Source organism: Echiichthys vipera (assembly GCF_963691815.1).
Source record: "Echiichthys vipera genome assembly, chromosome: 5".
In the NCBI taxonomy this organism is placed as follows: Eukaryota; Metazoa; Chordata; class Actinopteri; order Perciformes; family Trachinidae; genus Echiichthys; species Echiichthys vipera.
The window spans coordinates 25449526-25473226 of record NC_139830.1 but is presented as its reverse complement, the minus strand read 5'-3'; the positions used below and the strand labels follow the sequence as shown (position 1 = coordinate 25473226).

The window sequence follows — 23701 nt, the reverse complement described above, 5'->3', positions numbered from 1 at the left end:
TTCAGTTGAATAGTGAACAACCTTTCTTCCCCCTGCTGTCTATAAAAAGGGAGTAAGATTACTTTTTGTATAGGCTTCTGAGCATAAACAGCCATGGATAGGGTCGCAAAGGAGAGCCCGGAGTTGGATGATACTAAAAGTAGCAATAAAGCTCAGTTCAAGCAAGGAAAGAGGAGGCAGACGGCCATTGCTAAACATATCAAAAAGGCACCACTGCGTAGTCAGCATGAGCACTTGAGGAGGGGTAATTAGAGTCCTCATTTAGCGTGGCCTCCTTTCAAACTGCAATCAGGAGTTTGGCACAACAAGGACCATGAAAATCACTCCATCCACAGTGCTCTGCCTTGACATAATGCTTTGGAAAGATTGTTTATTTTTTATCAATGCACAAGTTCATGTCAAGCTATAAATGTATTGCTCATTTAGGCAATGATAAGATGCACAGAAAAAACATTCAACACAGCTTAAGGGGCAAATGTGGGCAGGACTGGCTAGATGAAATTTTACTTTGTCACTTTTACAGCACAACATCGTGCGATTTGGTTAATCTCTCCGAGCACATAATCTAGGGTGTTGCCTACAGAGCAGCAGTTCCCGCCCCACCTCTGCACAGCAGCAGCTGGATAAGCTGTGTCAGAACGAAGGGCATGGTAGCGAATACAACACATCCAGCACTCAACATCATGACCTTGACTGGAGAGCAGCCTGACTGATGTTCTCCCTATCTTTTCACAATGCTGAAAAGGGCCTGGTCAAATTACAGGAACTGGGTACATTGTTGCGTTAACTTCAGCTCAGACTGTACATTAGGGCAGTGAAGAGATCAAGTGCTCACCGAGTCTAAATTGACAGAGCTACCTCCTCTGCTGTCACAGCCTCCTGTGTTACTCTGTCACTGGCAGGTGATGGAGAAGCAAAATAAGCTGTCTGAGGCATCTATGCAGATAGCGACGATATCAAAGTCTGCAGATTCTGACAGCCTTCGTCGGAGGTCGGACTCTTGTTGAGAAATCTGGTATAAACACATTGTAACTCAGACACCACACTGTAGTAGAATTCAATGGAAGAGACATGCTACCATTGTTAAGTCTGTCTTCCATGACATGTTGACTACAGGCAAACCCACATTATTGGTCACTGTAGTATTAGTATTATTAGCTGTAGTATTCTGCCGCAACAGCATTCCTGTAGACCAATTGGTTGTAACCATGTTGAAACAGTGTGTCAATTATTACAAGTTGATGATTGAAAATGAATGTACAACAATTTGGATAATTTAGAAATCACCAATACAATTCCGTTTCTCATTATGTTCTCCCATTTTATAGCTCAAACTATCGGAAACATAATCAAGAAATATAGGGAATAATCATTAGTTACAGCTCTAGAGTAAAAATAAGCCCAGACTGCTTAACTAAATAGTATTATAAACATGCAATGTTACGCATCAGTGTTAAAGAATCATGTGGCTTTTCTCTGAACTTGAAAGTGGCTATGGTTGCAGACAAGACAGCAGCCACATTTGATCCAAACTCCACCAGATTACTAATGAGGTATTGACCTATAAATGGCACTTCAGAAATGACAGCTACTAATATTGACCTTTAAAAGAGGAGTAAATATAAAAAGTGTGTCCCAAAGCTGAGGACAGTGCATGTGTCAGAGGTCAATACCAAGACTCCATTAGAAAGTAAAACATTCTGCTGGAATAAAATGCCCCATTTACTGGCAAAATGATCCTGTGCAACTGGCATGGAATATCTGACTGTTTAAACAACACACAGGGCAGGCTTGATGCAAGTGCAAATGATGGACTGAGAAGCATGAGGCATCCTAGCCGTGCAGACCGCAGCTCTGAAATACGCCTGAGTGTTAATTGGAAACACAGCAACTGCTTCCTCACTGAGGCGTGTCATTGGGAAGGAAATAAGCAGGAGCAGCAAAATATACAAAGACACTCTTGAGGATGAAAGAACACAGCTCAATATGATCGGAGCAGGCAGATGAGACGATGCTAAATACACATGTGACTGAAGCACCACAGTAATCGTAACACAGAAAAATAGCCCTGTATATGTGTAAAGTACCATATAAACTTTTTATTTTCCTGTTTGGGACATTCTAGCTTACTATTGGTGCCAGATGAAATCCATACAAATAAAAATGTCATTATTTTTATGTTTTAGCGTAAATAGAGGGATTAACATGTTCTATGCCCCTCAGGTTAAGGAGAACCTCTCAGACTTCATTGAATTAATTGGATGATACATCCTAAAAAAATATATTTGTTATTATTATTTTTTTCCCCACAGATGTATCATACAGTTCTGGTGCCCCTATGACTGTCCAACACCCTACCCCCATTCCCTGACCTCTATTTCCCTGTTGGTCAGTCCACAGCAAATCCGAAAAGCCTCCCAGCATCGCCATGGCGACGGGCCTCAGTCGAGCAGATGGCCTCAGAGTGCCGCGCGGCAATTAAAGAGGGAACGCCGTGCGGGGAAAAAGAAAGTGGGTCAGGATCAGGGGGGAGCAGGGCCGGCAACGTGAAACTGCTTCTCCCTCAGGCCTGCGTACGGACATATGCATTTGTGCACTCTGCGACGCACACGCACATACGTGTGTGTGTGTATGTGTGTGTTCATGCCTCAGTGAACTCCTTCCCGGGTCTTCCCAGCAAAAACAAACACCCACCCCAAGCTAGTCAAGAAGCAGCAGCGGTGTGAGAATGAAAAGAGGGGTTAGGGAGCCGATGGGATTGCCCCTGGATCCCACACATCAAATCTCTCCAACAGTGAGAAGTCAGAAAAACTTCCCCCAGAATTACATGGGCAGATTCCACAACCCAATCAATAGGATTAACCCTTTAAATCCCATACAACCAAATATAGATTCAGCCTCCTGTTATTTGGATTACATCCACTGGAGGACCATGACGTAGAAATGATTTCTTCTTTTATTGCTCCACCAATATTTTACAAAGAGCAGGGGTGAAACAAACCCTTGACGATGTGGGACTCATTCACATCAGTATCATTCCCTGACTACTTTCATCACATATTGAGCAGTCTATTGAAACAAGGGACTTCAGTTTAATCTCGACTTGAACCCATTTGTTCAAAAAGATCTAATTGAGCTTCTGAATTGCTCATTAAGAGAGGCTTTAATTAAACTAATTCAGCGGACAATATGATCTTTAGCACATTATGGAGCTTAAATTTAATTTACTATTTTATGTGTCATAATATTCTAAAAATTATGCAACAGGCAACGAGTCTGTTTGAAGATAGCTTTAATGTAGAATATCAGTTGGTGTAGAGGGGTCCACTTAGAAAAAAAGAAAACGGCTAATGAGCTGTAAAAAATTAAATTAACTTTTATTTGCACGTCTTTTCTTTCAGTGAGCAGCCCCAATGTGCCTAAATAGAACTTCAGACAAGAAGACTGTTTCAAGGCAAACTAGAATCACCCTCATTCGAGAAAAGCATGACCCACTGCAAACTCCCATCCCCGCAGGGTCTACATGTAAATCTCCATTTCCCTTTTTCCTCTTTACACTTACGCTGGTATTTTCCCTTGCAAATTTCATTCCACGACTTTGAAAAGAAAGGCAGGAACCTTAAACCCTCTGCAAAACAATTGTAAACTTGGCGTCCTGAGGTATGAGTCTGCAGGCCAGAAGACAGGAGGTATTTTAAGGATTTTGCTGTTGAATTAAACAGCCTCTATATCAAGTTTCTCTTTTCAAAATGTGTTCCTCTTCAGCTTCTATTTTCAGTTTCATAATGCTGACAAAGTAGGTACACACTGCCGGGAACAATTGCAAGCTCTTGTATCCAGATAAATATTCTTGTGCACTATGTGAACGGAACATATGGTTAAAATGTGGGGAAAAAATTAAACTCGGATACATCAATAAAGGCAGGGAACTGCACTGTTCACTCTACCTCTGTGAGAGTATGATCTACGTGGGTGCAGGGTCAGTGAGTAGGTGTTCTTGTGGCCACTTATATCTGCATAACATTTAAATGTTGCAACTCATATGTTTAACACGTGGGGGGCGGAGTGGGGGGGACCCTTGACCCCCCCAACCTTCTGTTTCTTTGGCCCGACATGACATTTGGCATCCTCATGGCTCAATTGACAATTGCTGTGAACTACAAAATGGCCCTGCATGATTCCTTTACTGGTATCAAAGCCCTCTCAGATTCCTGACTGGTTAATTCTACTTGCAAACCCGCAGCCAAGCAAGACGTGTGCTGCCAGAATGGAAGCTCCCATGAGGAAACCCCTGGCAAAGTTATTCAGCTAGAAGAAGCAAAAAGAAGTGAAGAGGAGGAGGAGGAGGAGGAGGAGGAGAGACGGGGTGGGGGTTACAGCAGGCATTTTATAAGCAACTTTTCTACATTAGAGAGAATTACCTTTAGGGAAACAGTAAAAAGTAACCCAGACAAAAAGCCAATGGCGACTAGTAGTTTGATCCAGGTCAATGACAACCGGACCTAAAACCTGTATTTGAGTTGCTATGGACTGATATAACTAATGCTTTATATCACAGACAATATGATGTCAATATGGTGTCAATGAAAGAAACATTACGTTACTGCAATAAGTGTTTGATGTGATGCCTATTCTTTTCACAAGTTTATTTAGCATCAGATTGTTAAATGTTCAAAATCTGTTTTTATCTTTCATTTACTGTCATCTTTCATATTATATTCATTCTTCTGTATAATAGCCTGGCTTAGATGTATCTGTAATGTAACTTGGGAATAATTTGACCTAACCTTGCCAAAATGCTTGCTTATGTCATTTGTTCATGTAAAAAAGCAACACATACTGTATAAGCTGATGCATGGTTAAAAACATATTGTTTATTTTCAAATATAAATATGTATAACCATTCCTTGGACATGCTCTCTAAGATACAAGGTTGGAAGAGCACAGACAGGTACAGCAGTAGGTCCTTGTGAGGGAGACCTGCTTCCCAACCTGTCAGTCCCTAAAATAATGCATTATTGATACGGTAGAAGCCCTGTGAGCACTCTCTGTGATGGAGACCTCAAGTGTGGTGGGTATGCGTACATCTCGCATTAATGATATGAGTCCCTTTAGTCCATGTTAAAATAAGGGCCTCCTAATAAATGAAAAGACCAGATTGTTGCATGTTCTCCTTGTTTTTCTTTACTGGCATATTATGTACTGTACTTGTGATACAGTGTACAGCATTTAGACTTGTAAATATAGCTTCAACAGCTTTGCCTCATGCATGCATACAAGTCAATAGTTTAAATAGGTGCAGTGTAGACGCAGACTCTGTCTGTCACAGCCCGAGATAAAGGGATAAACACAACCACTTTCCGGCTCGGAGGTGGGACTAGTGGTTAGATAATTCACTCGCTCGACTCCTTTTCCACACATATTAAAATAGAAAATCCACATAGACAGCCACATTCATTGCATTGCCACCTAAAAAACAAAAAGGTGAGTCATACAAGAAGGAGGCGGAAGCCATTTGGCACACCTGATTTTCTAGAAAAAATGCAACATTGGACTCGAAACCGGGGAATCAATAGCAGACTACATTAGTTGCTTTTGAATAGAACAGAATAGATTCTACTAACAGAACAGAAGGATCAATGCCAAACTGCAGGCCATCTCTCTGTTTATCTTCATCTCTTACACTGCAAAGTTGAATCATGTGCCCCCTCTCACACACACACACACACACAAAATGAAGAATTTCCACCACTCATGTAAGGTTGACCTCAATCTCAGTATAATGACAAGCACTGGGAGGTTATGGTGTCAGCTGTTGTGCAGGTGGAGTGAAGAATAATAGCTGAAATGTTCTCAGAAATGTTCACATATAGGCAACTGAAATCCTTCTGACGAGAGCAATTATCTTTTAAGTCGATCACAGCAGGGAAAGGTGCAAACATGAATGAAAGACACACACTGAGAGGAATATGACAGACACAGAGCCGACCTGTTATCAATCATATTTTGCTAGTCTGTCTGCACAGGACGAGGGCACTAAGGAGCTTTGCACCAAGCTGCCGCACACGGGAAGCTTAGCTATATGTCAGGGAGAATAAATAAACCTGTGTTTGTGTTTTCTAAGCAGCCCCCTCCCTTATAACATCACCAAAACTGCTGAAGCCCCCCCCCCCCCCCCCCTCCCATTTACAACCACTCTGATGCTTTGAAGCACAGACAGCTCTCAAAGAGATATCAGTGTGGAATATTAAATGAGTGAACACCATCACTCATTAAAAAGGGAAACATTCCATGAAACAAACCCCCTTTTGTATCAAGTGCAGCGTCCTCAAAGGCAGAGCAAAGAGATGGAAGAGGAGAAGAGACATATAGGGAGAGGGAGGTACACACAAGTTTGTAGAACAGAAAAGAGAAAAATGTAAAGTCCTGGCAGGAGATCAGCTCCAACCCCGGGTTTTGTGTTACAGTGAGGGAAATTTTGATACTACTTTGTTTCTGAACATTTCTGTCACGAAAGATTGAAACCTCTGCTAAATTGTGTTGTTCTGCAAGCTAATATTCCATTTCAGCTTCACCACTGGAGGGCATTTATCAGTGGATGGCACTGTGCAGTGGGTGAGCTGCAAGGCTTGTAATGGGAATGACAGATATGGTTTTTGAGCGCGGTACAGACGTTTCCAGTCAGAAGTTGGAGACGGTTTATATAAATATTCAATGTCTTATAAGTTATTTCAGGTCACAAATTTAGAAAAATGTCAGAATTTTCAGCAGTATTTGTTTTTACAAGATGGAAATGCCACCTATTCAGCAGTTGAGTGTCAAAAGCACAAGAAATCGCCAGTGAAACTGTGAATAAACAGTTCTACCAAATGGGGAGAGCAGGAAGAAAGAAAGTCTGGAATACATTACCGACTTTGGAAAATGTATTACACTTAACATTACTGAACAATTACATAGAATTACAAAAACAATGAGAACAGAACCACATTGAAATTGTTGTCAGGGAGAAACTTTGATTATATATTTAATTTAAGGCTTTTTATCTCCCCAATATATCAGCTGGCTGATACACCGGTCTGATCCAGAACAGTAAGAGGCAGAGCTGAAGGCCAGCTCCTGTCAAAAGACTGCACAAGTCAGCACAAAAATCAACTGAGTCAAACAGCAGAAAACATGGCAACAGCATCAACTGATCCATCAAGTTTTTTAAATGAATCCCAGCCCACCTCAATAGTTCATTAAGTAGCGTTGCGAGTGAAATACATGGAGAAGAAGAGCCTCAAAGTTAATCAAGCCAGTAAGGTGAAAAAAAATACACTTTTTTTTCTGTGGACTTCATTTTCACTGTGCCGTCTCTCTCTGTTGGTAGGGACGATTGCCAACCGGGACGGACAGTTCTAAGTAAATCAGGGGTCTGCCACGATATCAACAACCCGCCCCTGACCTGTTTTGTTTATCATGCTATGTAGGTGTGACTTTTTTGTCATCGTCACCACCGGGAACCACCTCGCTTGTCCTGCAGGAATATAAAAATATAATGTAAAGCACACTGATAGACTAACAAAACTAAAAAACAATCAGGGGTCACCGATGGATGATTCAACTCATCGGCTGTCAGGGGGCAGTCTGCTAACATACTGTAGTATTTCTACATTCTGAATCTATTTGTCCTTCATCCTAAGGCTGAGCAGGTTGTTCACTGATGAGTTATCAGGACTCCTTTGCACCGTAATGGAGGCACATCAGCCCAGCCGCCTGTTGTAAATTGACTTGTTCAGGCAGTCACATAGTGGGGGTGGAAGCTGCACTGATAAGATCTGCTTTATTTTAGCCTTAGTGGGAAGACCAGGAATTATCCACTCTCTCAATCCCAGATCAGTCTGTGACTTAATGTCCTAGTTGTAAACCCAGACATAATGAACAAAAAATGGTATTCTCTTATAATATTATATTATATTTTAATTTTTTTTTTAAACTTGCGAAGCAGAAAATACAAGACGACTGCATAAAAACATTAAAATGATGCATTAAAAAGGCACCGTTCCCTTCGCACAAAAAGCCCTCAGAACTGGATGCAGTTGCTGTAAAGAAATAAATATGAATTCCCTTTAACTGAAATGACTGATTACAGGTAGTAACTATAGTAACTGAGCTCCAAGGGAGAAACTCCACAAGCTATTGGCAAGCTAAGTCACATAAAAACTGCCACAATGCCTCCAACATGTGAGCTTATTTACTTTGTCTTTGGAGAAGATTTACATTGACTCAGGAACCATAATAAGCCTACCCTTAGATGCTGGAAGAGCTATCTGACAAACTGCACAGGAAACATAGAACAAGTGAAGTCAGTCAATTCCTATTCTCAGAAGCAGAAAAGGAATTTAACCATTTAATCCCTCGACAAGGATCGGCTAAACAGAAAGAAAACGACTCGACAGATTAATGCCAAATCAGAACAGCTCTGGGCGAGATTTGATCCCCTTTATTGATTTCCTTTTTCCTCACTTTGCTGATTCTGCAATTTGAGTTGAAACGGAGACGAATTTCGAGGATTTAAAAGCAGAAAATTGCAGCACAGCTCCCTTATAAACGTGTTTTCCATCCTGATCCTGGTGACCGTCTGGTGTGAAGAAAATCAGAGGAGCAGTAGAGGACACCTAAGAGATACCACACACAAAAATACCAACCAAATGAAAACACTGCATATGATACTGAGCTGCATGTTCTGACAAAACAAGCTATCTAGTAACCTTAGACAGCTGCTGTCTGGGACAAACATTACGTGATGTGATATTTGACTATCCTTCCATAGGCACTAAAATAGCTTCATTCCGTGATCCAAACTATTACATTTTCACAGAGAAATGCAGACGAGCTGTAAGGTCGGGGCCTTGAAACATTCATTTATTTCTTATCATGACTAAAATCCTGCATATAAACTACAGACTCCAAACAATCGGAGAGTTTAACTTAATTTATCATTCATTCAGGCTTTAATACTATTTATGCAGCCTTCTGCATGCAGAGAACACTCCATTTTGTCATGACCTTTCCATTATTTAGGTTCAGTGCTTATCGTCATCTTTTATTTATCCTTTTTGTGATACGCAGGCTCTATGCAGAGACCACGAGGGCATGAAATGTGCATCATGAACCTGCAAAGAAAACTGTGCCACTTGGATCAACTGCTGCAGTGTATGGAAAAAAACTTTGCTTATTCAAATATGTTGCCAAAGAAAAGAAAAATCACTGAAATTAATGAAAGGCAACTCTATTTCCAGAATTATAGCAGATTTAAGAAAAAAGAAAACTATGCTTTAGAGAGACATTTCAACCAGTGTTTGGAGAAGGATTTGTTAAAGAGCTGACAGCAGAACCACAATGAGCTAAATGCTCAAAGTGATGAAGTTTGAGTGGCCAAGTACCTCCATTAGTTTCTATAGCAAAAGCAAAGCTTAATCTCCTGTCAGCTTGCCTCAAGCTAGTCTCCTAGGACTCGGAGCTCTCTCTCTCCAATCCATCACCTCAGCAGGGACCAAAGGGAGACTCCCCAAAGGAACGAAGATCAGAGTCATTTGCATTCATACTCAAACCATCAATGCCCAACAATCCCATAGTGACTCTCACCATTTGACTGTATCACAACTGTCATCCAAATGAAATATAAATTGCCACAGACCAGCAATTATAGTTTTTCTTCAAACGAGAGAAAGTCAAAATGCTAATTACAATGTCCCAGAAGTATTCATTCCATGAGCCATCTGAGGAAACATTTCCATGCTTGTTTCAGTGCTCAACATCAAACTATTTCAACAGTATTAATGAATATGCCTCCCCCTGACTGTTCAAACAATCAATCCAACTGAAATATGTGACATTGTGTGCACAAACGTGCTTCAAATTATTCTGAAAACAGGTACACGCTGCGGCCGCACAGCATGTGACCTGTTGTTGTGCGTCATAATGGACTGCCGTGCACAGGGCTGCCGTGGCAAGCTTGTGCATAGAAATCGGTCAGTTAGCTGCACTATTAACCCTTAAGAGTCAACAATAAAGCTGTCCATCAAAAGGAGACCTCACCCGTTGTTCACATGTCAGTGAGACTTCATGTGAAAATCAGGCTGCAAACAGTTGAAAGGGCAGTAGCACAAATGAATGCAGCTGTGTCGTGGTGTTAACAGAGAAACTTGCGACCAAACATTCAAGAGAAACTCATATGGGAGACTAGTGCGGGTAAGAAAAAAATTTGTATCACAGTATTGTTTTTAAATATCCATGACTAGAATATCGTGCTAGATTTTGGATATTGTAATATGACATGAGTGTTGTCTTTCCCTGGTTTTAAAGGCTACAATACAGTAAAGTGAGGTCATTTTCTGAACTTACCTGACGGCTCTAGCTTTTATATTATTTGCCTTTACCCACTTTGTCATATTATGATGATTGCTGATGATTATTTATCAATATTCTTACTGTGTAAATATTCTTTGAAAGCACCAATAGTCAACCCAAGAATATTGTCACAATATGAGGTATCTCGTAAAAAAATATCTCCATATTTCCCGGCCTTATTTCACAGGATAATGAGTGTTTGTTTGTTTTTTTTGTTTGCACGACTGGGCCTTATTATGGGTCTACAGAGTAGTTAAAACATAAAAACATGCCTTTCGCCAGTGTAATCTTGTAAATAATTCAGTTTTTGTGTAACAGATTGTCGTGTGCCATTGTGTTTTTCCAGAGAGTTAGAGTGTTGGTAATTATTTGTTGTGTTAAAGTTAGAACTGTTAGTAAGAAGGATATTCAGATAGGGGTCCCCTCTCCAGATTGGCACTCTTCAAGGTGAATAAATTATATCATTTTGCTTAAAATGGTGTGGCAATATGTAAAAAATCCATATATATATATACAGGAAATGAAATGGCTTACCGGATGTACACAGCCGGTAAAAAGCTCGACAACCAGCTTGATGTCAGGTCCCTTCCGCTATCTCGATTATCTGTTTCACAAAGACACTGTGGCTACATCCGGGGCTTAGTGGCAAAGAAATACAAACAGCCCCAAGCGTTGTCTCCCCCCTACCAGAACTCGTGCAGCCAGACCTACTGCAGCACTGGAGTATGGTCTGGCAATGTGAGACTATCCGGTATACCGCCCAGCACTTTAAGGGACTGCATTATGACTGACAGAACTGAACAACAGTGGTCCCCAGCAAAATGATTTTACCCTGCATGCTGCCAAGTCATTACATAGATTATAATTCACAACTACACAATTTCCCTCCCTGAAGAATAGTGCATTCAAAGTTGATGCTAGTCCACCATTGAGCATTCATTTCCCAAATATTTAATCCAACTAAGATGAGGAATAAGCTGGAAAATCTCTTTGTCCCACCACTGAGAGTGATAGCTATATGGGCTCATACAGCACCAGGAGCCGAGGATGGAGCCAAGCCATAAACAACCACCTGGTTGCTAACTCAATTCACACTCAATTAAATATCAGACTGTAATACTGAAGAGACTGAGTGCTAATATAAGAAAGCAAGAGCAGATCTGCTGTAACTATTCACAGATCCATTATTCTGAATGCTCTTTTATTTGATAATCTGTTTGGCGAGCAGGTCGGAATATTTTCTGTGTACGAATTTGGCACTTTATACATGTACAAACAGTTATTACCATGACAAGCACAAACGGCTTTCCCTGATGGATAACTACAACAGGGTTTTACTGCTATGTGCATGTGTTAGGGCCATTCTCCCACTTGTTTGTGCTTCTGTAATGAGGGAAGGATCTGGAACATGTTGTATATCAATTAAGCCATCAAAGACAGTGGGCATTTATGGCGATGCCCTTTAACCTCTGGGGGAAACACCAGATTCTTGTTTTTGCATGTCAAAAGAAATGGGTCCAAACAACTGCTGCAATAAAACATTTTCCAAGCCTTTGCTTTCATAAGATGTCTGAAAGTATGAATTGTTCATTCACTTTGGTTTGAAATAAAACAGCTATTCAAAAGAAGAAAACAAAAGCAAAGATATATGGACGATGTCTAATTAGGCTTAGAAAACACCTCCTGCCTACTGAAATAAGACGTTTCAAGGACACTTTAAGTCAAATTTTTGAGACATTTTCCACTCCCTTGATCGAACAGCTTCAAAAGATTTCCACCCTGAATCCCAAGGGAACCAGTTAATCCTGATCTTCTCCACAAGCAAAGGGATCATCTCAATGTAAATCAGACAGGGCTTTTGATCAAAAGATTTCAATCGTTCTTAAACACATGACGCCACGAAGGACGTGAAAAAACAACCCAGATGTGACAAAAATATGCGCCTTGAAAGTACTTTTATAAGACTTATTAGACTAGAAAACGATCTCCAACACAGGATTAGGTAAACATGTGGCCTACAAGCTGCAGTTCGTCAAGGAAAATGAGGATATCAGTGCCATTCAAAACATGATCGGACATTTCTTGACCACACTTGACCCTCTTCCATTCCTTTCTTAAAATAGGGGCGCCAGAGAGAATTTACTCGTCCAAGATGTAAACAAACCAGTTAACTTTCAGTTAAGCCTTAAAACCCCTCTGGATAATGGCTCACACACACAAACACAGGCGTATGTACATAGTGTTTTATTGTTTTCCAATTAGAAGGTCGTCAATATAACAGAATAACGCCGCTCCTTAAAATAGAAGTCAAATACATGTGTTTAAATAATTAGGCCCAACTGAGGAAAATTTAATTTCAGAATGATCAATGTCAAATTATCACTCCATTTATCAGCCACCAGTGCTTCCCTCGACACCCCATCCTCCGCCCAAAACACACACTCCATCTTCTAAGATCTATGATGCATTCAGGGCAGTTTCTCAAAAGTATGACTGGAGCCGAAGACAAATGTCACCACATCCTGACTCACTCCTCAGAAAATATCATGATTGAATATGAAAACAGCAAAGGCCTGTGGATTTAATTATCAGTTTAAAATGAAGGATTTAGATATCATGAGTTATTTTTAAAACAATTTACAATATCCAACTGACAGGCAGGAGCTGCAGATAACAGGTCACACATTTCAATTATCATTCAGGAGCACTCTGTGGCTATGGTTTGCTATTACAATGAGATATTGGAAAACTTGGGGTCTGCTGGCCTACACACTTCGCACATATCGCCATCTGCCTGCTGCCCGGGTAACGTCAACATTTTGCAGACAAATGTGTATTCTGCAGCCGTTTCATTTCAAGACTGAAAACACTTAACGAACTGTCTCCCACTCATTTACACATATTGTTGCAAAACACAAACCACGCCATCAAATCCATCCACCCAGTCATGCATTAATCAAGTCTTGCTAAACACCATGCGACACATGCACGAACACGCGCACGCACACGCGCGCACACACACACACACACACACACACACACACTGTGGAGCAAGGAGGTGATGATAGAATAAGGCACAGATGTCTCCACTGCTGAAGTCTGCGGCTTACCTTGGACGTGCAGCGCTAGCAGGAGTATCCACATCCCCAAACACATCGCCATGGCACCTCAACTATCCGGATCTCGTCTGATAACCTAAGAGTGGATGAACGTGGGGCTCACTCGCGACGACAAAGACCAAGCATGCAACTTCTGCAAATCCCACTTCGGCCCGAACTAGTCTACCTCCCACACTGAGCCGTAGGAGACTTTCGCAAAACTAGAGGAGCGTTTTGCGCTTTTCCGTACCAAAGCATCAATTTCACGTCTGCGGCGATTCCTTGGCTGGCGGAGAGTTTGCACTAAGTAGACCCTGGCAGGATCCCCCCCAAAAAAGGAGATCCAAGCGGCTGCAGATTCGACTGTTAGGTGATGGGAGTCTTTTTGGAAGCAGCAGGCAAGGAGAGAAGGGGAGTTGGGTTCTTATCAAAGCAGCTCTTCTAGTTTAACCATGTAGCCTTTGTTGATCCATCCACCGCTGCGGCTGCAGGACTCTCTCCCTCCTTCCAGGATTGTGGATCAGAGGTAAAGTGGGCGGGAGGTCCTCGATCGATGCTGCGCTGGGAAGTTTCCAACACTTGGAGAGTTCCTCCGGGAAATGTCGCCTTTCTTTACCGTCTGGGGATTTGACACAGCACCTAACAGATAATCTGCTGGCACCGTTCCTTAAGTTCCAGGTTCTCCCTGTCTGCAGGGCCAGCCGGAGAGATCAGCACACTAGGCCGGTGAAGTTGTGGTAACTCTGGAAATGGTGGGATGCGCCCTCCACCCTCCTTTTCCTCGCTGTTGTTTTTTGGATGAAATACGGTGTAGCTTTATCCCGCTATGCGTACCGCCCCGCTGATCTGCCACCACAGTGTGTTCTGACTATCGCTGACGCTTTGGGAGAGATCGGGATCGAGTGACGTTGTGCGAGGGAGGAGCCTGGATTGTCCTGCAAAATGCAAAAGCATCGAGAAACTACAGCAGCCCGGTAGCCCCCCGAGGAAGCAGCGACTCTCTTTTTCAAACTTTTCTTGCACGTCAAGCGTCCTCAAAATGACTCGATTGGATCAGAGGGTGATAACGCTGTGCGCATTGGAAAAACTATTCGAGCAGGGTTGAGACAAGAGCAGCCGAAGAGACAGGGTGGGGATGTGGGAAGAGGACAGGAACACAGCGTGTACAGTCGTGCTGAAGTGAAATAATGAAATTGTAAAATAGCACTCGTGTTGAAACCCCGCAGCGTCCACAGAGCCACTGAAACCTTTGAGACTAAAGGGAAATGAGAATCAAAACCAAAACTAGCACGGTGATTACTGAAACAAACTGATTTACATTAAAAAACAAAGCGTCCCTCTATGTTGAGGAAGATGCCTGATAGACACTGGTATACAGGTGAGAAGCAGTCGGCATAATAAAAGACACATCTTCATTTTATTTTGACAATTTTCTCCCCAATGCTCAAATATTCCATATTGATATATGATATTTATATATATATTCTTTTTTTTTCATTGATCTCCAACGGGCAAAATAGGAGCATATATCACTTTTGGGACCCACCTTAGAGGCAGCAATACCCCAAAACAATACATTTATTATTACAGCACACCTTCAAATTGGGAAAAAAGAGAGAAAGTGTGTTATTTTTTCATATGCAGGGGTCCCCTATATGATACCTGATGCACCACAGACCTTAGGTGATCCACAAACAGTCATCCTTACATATTCCCATAGTGAGGTAATGTTAGTTAAATAAAAATGAGGGAAGCGACACTGGACGTTTATTGAGTGGAAAATAAACGACTGATACATTTTCTGTACTTCTTCAATTATACAGTATATTAGTGTGTATGCATGTGCATGGGATGTGGAGCTGACAAATGGTAACCGTCCCTCCTTTTCCTTCCTTCTTCTTCCTTCCTGAGCCAGTTCATCATTTTCTCCAGGAGCAACCAAACAAGATCAGGCCTGTGGAGGTATGCTGCCTGTGAATGAATGGGTTCAGGATGAATGTGATAACACTTCCCTCTTGTGGACACTGGTTCTTCAGATAATTAATACAGATCAAGCCCATCATGCTTAATATCGCATAGTCGACTGTGTTTGGAGTTTCACGATCAGCACCAAAGAGTTATCTGCTGAACAGCCAGAGAAATTACCTGGCATGACAAAACAGCACTGGTCCAATTTGTTATTAGGGTCAGTGTAGTGTTTGTGGCACGGCAACATAAATCACGCTAAGTGAAGGATGTGCAGTTAAACATGCCTACAATCTTGTTAAACACAATAAAACCAGGCTATTGCCTCTGTACTGGAAGCATACTGATGAGCTCTGTGGGACTTGACATTTTGTTCGGTCAAATACAAAGCTGCAAAAAAAACTTAAATGGCTTCTGCTTGAAATTCTGCATGTTTCCCCCAAAGTAGTGGTTTCAGCTTAATGGAATCATGCCAACTGAATGTAGTTTGCAGCATCTATTTCTGTCTATTGACAAGGTACACATGAAAAGAAGCAATTCATGGGTATTTCCAGGGTTAAGAAGAAAGTATACAGTGTAAATTAACCATGTCAGTTTTACACTATGTTTTACCATTCAAAAGATTATCACTTCACTCCGTTAACCTTGAATGGTCAATGCAGCAACAGCCCGGATGGTAATAAGAGATGGGTAGTAGTCTAAATCGTATAGACTGAAAATTTGGACAGGAGGAGGGGAACATAAAATTCTCTCATTCAAGGACAACTATCTTAAATGTGCCTTTAAGCAAGGCACTTAACACAGAGCTGCCAGGGTTTTTCTCTGCCATTGTATGGCTTCGGCTCTACGCCCAAGAGTTTTTGCCCGCCGCCTGAGCACATGAACGTAAAAATAATGAGCAGCTGCAGCCCATACATGCATCTTCGATCTTCGAACCCCAGAGCAGAGTGGTTCATTTAATTCCCTATGAGAACAGCGGTATGAGTGTCCACTGACAGCGGCGATAGCAAGGTGCAGAGAGAGAAAGGTGTGTATGCAGTGAATCAACAGTAACACCGAAAACCCATCAAGCGCCGGCAAAGAGACGCTCACCGTAATAATTACATTTTTCTACGGCCGAGAGGCGTGTGTGTATGTGTTTCAAGTGTGAAGAAATTCTTTGTAAACATAGGTCAACATGTCCCAGGTGTCACAGGACTGTCACTGATTGACTGTGGGTATTATCTGGCCGCACTTTGCCAAAGTTAAACTATCCCCAGGTTTATTTTGACTGCAGGTTTTCATACGCATTGCAGCTCGCTGCCAGCAGCATTTTGACACTGCTTTGTGTGTTTTCAGCATAACACTATAGCTGTGAAAGTAGCAATGCAGTGTTTTTTAAGTTTATTTGTCGTAAATAAATGCTGGAACCCCAAGCCACAAGTTACCGTGCCAAGCTTGCTAAGGTTACCTGCTGAATCTAGAGACAACTTCCGCTAGAACAACTAAGGTGGGCCAACTGTTATCATGCAATTGCATATTATATTATATGTTGTTACTGTCAGCGCTGTCATTGTCAAGTTGTGTTGTTATGCTATGCCTTATTTTCTTCTGTTATATCTTTACTTGTTTTGAAGTCTTTCATTTTCCACCTGCCAATAGGACAAGGGATGCAAATTAGCCGCCTGGCTACAATCCCACACATATTTACATGTAAATGTTTATTCATATGTTATATCCCATTTTTTAAATGTACAAATGAATATAAATACAAATACAAATCATTTTAGTGACCAGCTGCTTTACCAAGTTTTTCTTTAGTATAGGGGATATCTCCCTCGCTCCAACTGACAACTACTAAGCTTTATGATAATAATGACATCACAAATACGCAAATTAGCATATGATGTCATTTGCGCCTAGGCCTTCTAAAAACTCCTGGCTGGAGCTTATTGGTCAAGTGTGTGAAGCCGTTTGAGTTGAAATCTCATGACAAAAAGGTCCCATGCTCAAGCAAACTTCCTGTGACACATAATGGGTAAAAAAAAACTCAGGGTTTGCACCTTGCCTTTGGTGCATTAACTCCGATGCCCCCTTCATTGAGCGGCTGAGGTTATGATTGATTTACAGGCGAGCTGATGAAATCTGATACACTGGGTCTTAGCTTGTGCCAGAGCTCAGGGCTGGGCATGAGCCACTGTGGAGATTTAGGAAAGTGTTCCGCATAATGAATATTTAGAGATGAATAAACAAAAAGTAACAATGGCTAAATTATAGGGTAGGTTACAGATGAAGGCATTTAGTACATCAATGTCAAATAAACGGTGATGATGCATTTTACCGATGGGAGAAAGTAATTGATATTTTGCTGATGAGACTATTACTGACATTTATTTAAGAAAGAGAGGCACAATAAACTGCCTGCTTGAATTTTAGTTTTAGACTATGTTCTTCAAACATTGTATTACCTGTAAAAATGTAGCACATTTATCATGTCTACTTTTCTTATATTAGATATAAGATCTGATTTTGTGACCTTGTGATCTTCTGTCAAAAATGATCTCAAAGCTGATTTATGGCTTCTTGTTCACCATTCAGAGGAAGAATGAACAAAAATCTAATTCATGCAACCCCATAAAATGCACTAGGCACATTTTGTAAACAAAAAACATATAAAATAACAACCTAATTCAACTAAATTATGTCATATATCAATAACTATGACATAGGGTGTGAGTCTAATCTGCTTCAGTCCCACATTCTGTCATCACCTCTGTCAGTGATATAAACTCTGATTTATAAAACACGGCATCTGTCATATTGGTGACCTAATGTAAGCTGTCACAAAGTCATAATTGTGAGCACAAAAATGATGGCAGAAGTTTGGCAGAGTGCTGATGAGCGAAACACAGTCCAGGTTTTTAGCAGTCCAGAGTAGCATGAAATTTGCATTGGGCCTGACCCAAGGCTGCCTCCCTGGAGAGCAGACAACTCTTTTGATCCAAAGCCGTTAGTTCCACTGGACTGAAAAACATGTGATGAAGAAATCTATGTCTTACAGAAATTGTATTTGACAAAGACAGATCTACAAAGATAAATTCTATCTAAAGAGGATCTCTTACATTCTTACATTACATCTTATATAATACTGTATGTTACCAAAACATGATCCTCATTAATATCTGAAAATAACACCCCTAGTGACATCACAACTGTACACAAGTTCTGACGGCTCGTTTAAAAGGCTCCGTTTTGTAATATGGCCTGTGTGCATTTCTCTGTGGATTGATCATTTTGATAATTTCATAGTATATTTACACCTCAGCCTGCTTTATAATCAAAATAAGACATGGGAATCCTACTTTTTTACAATATGGGAACTTTAAGTTTCAACAATTTGCTGCTGCATTTAAAAGGCTTACACTTAAACTGTAATTCCTGTTAATGTTAAGATTGTTTACCAAGTTGTTGGTGCACAATTTCTTATTTATTGATATTAAATAACAATGCAATACAATATATACCGTATATGTTCTTGTTTGTTGCATTTTGTTTAACAAAGTTAGGAAAGCAATGTGTAATTCAAGCCTGATGTGGCCTCACACATGAAGGAATGATCTCAGTCACTTACACACAGTGAGGCATACAGCTTATTCATTAAACATAGGTACCAGATTGGTACTCGGTATCAGCCAATATCCAAAGCGCAGGTATTGGTATTGATTGGAACACCCCTAGTTTCACATAGCCAGACTTATCTTCACAGTGCTCTGTCAGCACTGGAGGATGGTTTGGCTACACCGCTTATCAGTCATCACGCTTGGCAGATCTCCGATGCTCTGTTTCACGGGGACTTCCGCCACAGAGACAGGCCAAACACTGTCCATCTGTACACAATGCCCACATTGCCATGCCAAAGACCTGGTTTCAAATGGATAAAGTATCTCTTTAAAATACAGATAGCAGAGAAAGCGGAAGGGGCCGAATGTCAGGCTTTATCCAACACTAGTGCGACCCTAAGTGTAGTTCAGTCTCCCAGCAGTTGATAAACAGGGACACGGATGATTATTGATCATCCATAGACATTAGTCCCCCAAACTGGACCACAGTGTTAAAAACTTGAGGAGCCTAATATTACCATCCTTAAGCCGGAGCTAAAATATAAAAGACATGTTGAACAATCTACTTACTGTAGGTGACTTAATTTATACTGGACACACCATAAAGATCTTTGGAAACATGTTCCCAAAACACACAAACACAGCATGGAAGAGAAAAACCAACACTGCACTGTATGAGGCAGCTAATCTCCTTCAGGGCAAACGGAAAGGTCTTATCATCCTTTAACAGTGTTTTTATCAACAGAGTATTATCTTTTTCTCCAAATGTCATTCACAGGGGCACAAATTGGTTCTCTAGCATTAGCAGCATGTGCTCCAAAATCACTGAAAGAAAAAAGGAGGATCTCTCAGGGAGTTTTATTCTCATGGGTCCAAGCATTAGACGACAAGTCATTCGTGTAGTACTCCTCTCACCTCTGGTGCCTCAGTGTTGGACAAATTGGGGGTAAAATACCTTTGCGGCCAAAGATAAATGGTTTATGAAGTCTCCAACAGTGGGCAGTGATATGGTATTTTAAATATACATACTAGGCTATGCATTTCAAACCTGAACTCTGCCGATGTTCCGCACTCCAATAGGACAAATGCAAATGGAAACATTTGGACTCAGCTATCTGTCATGTGTACTATATAATCTATGTGTAGCATATTTAATGTAATAATTTGAACTCCCCTATACAGGATGCGCATTGTTGCTCATGAAGTGAGATAAATTAAGAGAGGGGTCTGGCTGCTGGTGCCAATCTCAGGCAGTTCCAGTTGCAGCCGCCACTCTGAGGACAGTGCCAATCTCAGGCAGGAAATGCCCAGAAAAAATACAAAATAAAATTGTACTGAACGTAAATTTCAGTCATAATAGGTCTCTATGTGTGTGTTAGCATTTAAAGCCTCTTAACACCCATACAGGTGTTTTCAGTTATTCTGGATGATTAGACCTCTGCTTGGGTTGAAGGTGGGCGGAGCTTTGATGGGAATTCTCATAAATGTCCATCTACTAGGAAGAATGGTAAAGTTGTACTTTGTCCTGACTTACAGCTAACAAGAGACTCACTTTTAAAATAAGATATATGTTTTCTTATCCTGATTTAGAAGTGGCAGCAGTACAACAGAAACAACGTCATACATTCTATCTTGCAGTATATAGTATATATAAATATATATTTATAAGGCATCTGTGTATGCCCATAATGCTTGATATTTTAGTATAATTCAAGCTATATACTGCATTTAACATGGTTTAAATACACAGATACAGGACGACTGTTTCTGTTTATAATACCTTTAAGGAAGGAAAAATCTACTTACTGCATTAGCCTGCAGATTTAAAACAAATCAAAGATCTAATATGAGATAACCAATGCAAACTTTAACGTACAACTTAACACAAGCAAAACAAAAAAATTACTTGTAGCATTATTGATAATCCGCAGATTTAACTGAATAAGGTGGTTAAATCTGAAATATGCTCTGATGTTTTACAGGATAAGAGAAGGATCCAAATACATGCTTAATAATAAGCAACAACATTGATAATTCCAGAACCCTTCTCAAAAGAATGCAAACAGATGCTGTAATATAAAGAATATATCTCCTAATCATAACAAAAGACCTTATTACTGCAAGAAAGCCCAGTGATTTTTCCTTGTCAGGCCCAATGCAATATGCTTCCATAGCTCAGTGCTGTTGTGTTTTAAAACGCAAGCATGATGGCTAACCAAATAAATAGAGATGATGTACTGTTAGCCTGCAGCATTTCAAATTGTGTGTACTGAGCAGGTGTTCAGTCTTTTATTTATGAAACCTGTGTTTCAGTTACAAGATAAGGAATGATGATGTACTTGATGTGCATGTGGATGTAATGTTATGTGTGCAGGCTATGTAATGTGAATGTGAGAGAAAGACTTTGGATAATTCTCTCCTTCAGGGGACATTTAGGAAAATATCAGTTCTCAACTTAAAGAGGAAATCAATCTTTAATAAAGTAGCTAGTCACATCCAGTTACTCACCTGTAGGCTACTACTGTGGACAAGTTAACTAGGAAGCTGGCGAATGAGTGCATAACAACTGACAGTTATATATGCAGGGATACAATTGACCTCTGCCTTCTAGCTAGCTTCCACTAATGAGTGTGCATTAGCCTTATGTGCAAGTAAACAAAGAGAGAGCTGTTGTGGCAGAAAGCTGAGTTGACAGAAAAGATGCTCGACAACAATATATCTTAGCATACAACCTATCACGTGAATAAAGTGGCAATTAAAATGGCTGTTTTTACAATTGAGTAACGGAATTCAGAATTGCATCTCAAGTATGTAAAAACTAATTACTACTTAAAAAAGTGAATGCAACTGATGTTCTTCAAATTGAGAATCTACCCTGCCCCCTTTCTTTAGTACAAATGTAACATTTCTCTTAACTTTTTCAAATGTTCATATTCTCGCATATTCAAAACTATGATCAACCATTCACCCTTGTTTTTTGTATCTCTCAGCCCTGGTTGACACTGTGCAGAAGTGTTGTGATTGCAATCTTTGCAAACTGTGGATCCCAACAGCTACATCTCAGAACGGAGGCGCTTTTGCAATGGCAGCAGGATAAAATCTCTGCTCTGAGGATAATGAGATGGATCACATGCATGGCAGCACTTGCAATGTTACATGGTTTTAACTATTTATCAACTGGCTCATTTACGAGCCACTTCTTCAACCTCCATAGCCAAGCTAGGCTGTCTCCTCTTTGACTGGCTGCCTCGGTTAAATGTGGATGTCTCTGATCTGCACAACCATACACACTTACACAAATAATTCATATTTTTATATATATATATATATATATATTCTGTATATGAATATTCTGTAGGTGCTATCATCCTTCCCTAAATCACTCACAGTTTCATAATCACAGTACCTTCCTGATGGCAATAAGCCATATTTATTTCACTCATCAGTACTAAAAATAGACCAGGTTTAGCATAACTGTTCTTTTCGAGCTATGGAAGGCAGGTTACTGTCAATGATGGCCATGTGTGCCAACCAGTGTGGATTCTGTAAACAGAAACTGCCTCATTTGCTAATGGCCGAGTATTCATTCTGATATCTGCCGGTTTGGTATGACAACCTTTTCATGCCAAAAGCTTTTCACTGTTTTGAATTTTGAAGAATATCCACTCTGCTGAATTGATTGCTGAATGGAAGACGAATTGAATCCAGCTTTTGTGCCAGCATTCAAAGCTGTGATTTAGCACATGTGCTTCACAAATTTGCAGAAAATGTTCCAGGTCTGTCCTGTCTGATAAAATGCGTAATATAATTGACATCCTTCCTGATCCTATACAACAAGAATTTAGCATGCTGGAAAACAACCCCAGTGGTGCTGCAAGATTGGAAAAATAACTCTACGTTACCTTGGCTTCAGGACACCGCAGGAATATTTAAGGACAATTTAAAATCAGTTACGCCCACAAACCGCACCTCTAGACCTCTAGGAGAGAAAAGAGTCGATGATGATATGAACAAGGTCGACAAGTAATGTGGACAAAACTTGTATATGTTGTCAACATATACACATCAGCTATTTTACAAAGTAATAAGAGGTCAGACTCTGAGGAGGACAGCTGAAGGTGAAAGCTGCACTGCCTCTATGTTACTATCAGAGTCTCAATCCTCCAGTTGGGATGCTTGATGATTCAGCACTAAGGTAAGTTTGTTTATAATTATATTGTCTATCATCTGCTGTGTTACCTATGACATGATCATTAAACCCAGCCCCTTGTTGAGTGAATGTTTCCACAACACTGCACCCCCAATGTGCTGTTTGTAAACAAAAAATGTCAGGTATTGCAATAATAGGGTTTGTTTACTGATATGTTTGTTACAGATTGCAATTTCTGTGCTTTTGACTGCAAGTAATCCAAACCAAGAAACAAACAAAAATTGGGTGATGACAGAAAAAGAAATGGATTTATATGGGATGTTGTTCTTCGTGGACTATGTAAATGAATGCAAAGTACATGTACAAAAAGCCAGATTGGACATTTTGAAATTCTGACTGCATCATGCTCTGGCTTTTCCAGACTATTGCCTCAGGCGGATGATTTCATTTCTTTATTTCAAAGGAATACATCATTAAAAGTGTTTGCAGAGAGACAT

General features: G+C 40.5%; 1 protein-coding gene across 2 annotated transcripts in view; it reads right to left on the bottom strand.

The window, feature by feature from the left end:
- Window positions 1–14581, bottom strand: part of nectin1b (nectin cell adhesion molecule 1b) — a gene marked incomplete at its 3' end in the record, with an annotated part of 164324 nt that extends 149743 nt beyond the window's left edge. Inside the window, exon 1 of one of the 2 annotated variants that reach the window (XM_083913856.1) lies at window positions 13503–14581. In XM_083913856.1, coding sequence (XP_083769982.1) covers window positions 13503–13554 — 52 coding nt within the window. In that variant the 5' untranslated portion in view covers window positions 13555–14581. The remainder of the gene's footprint in view (window positions 1–13502) is intronic. The other variant, XM_083913857.1, reaches the window with a different exon arrangement.
- Window positions 14582–23701: the final 9120 nt, after the last annotated feature.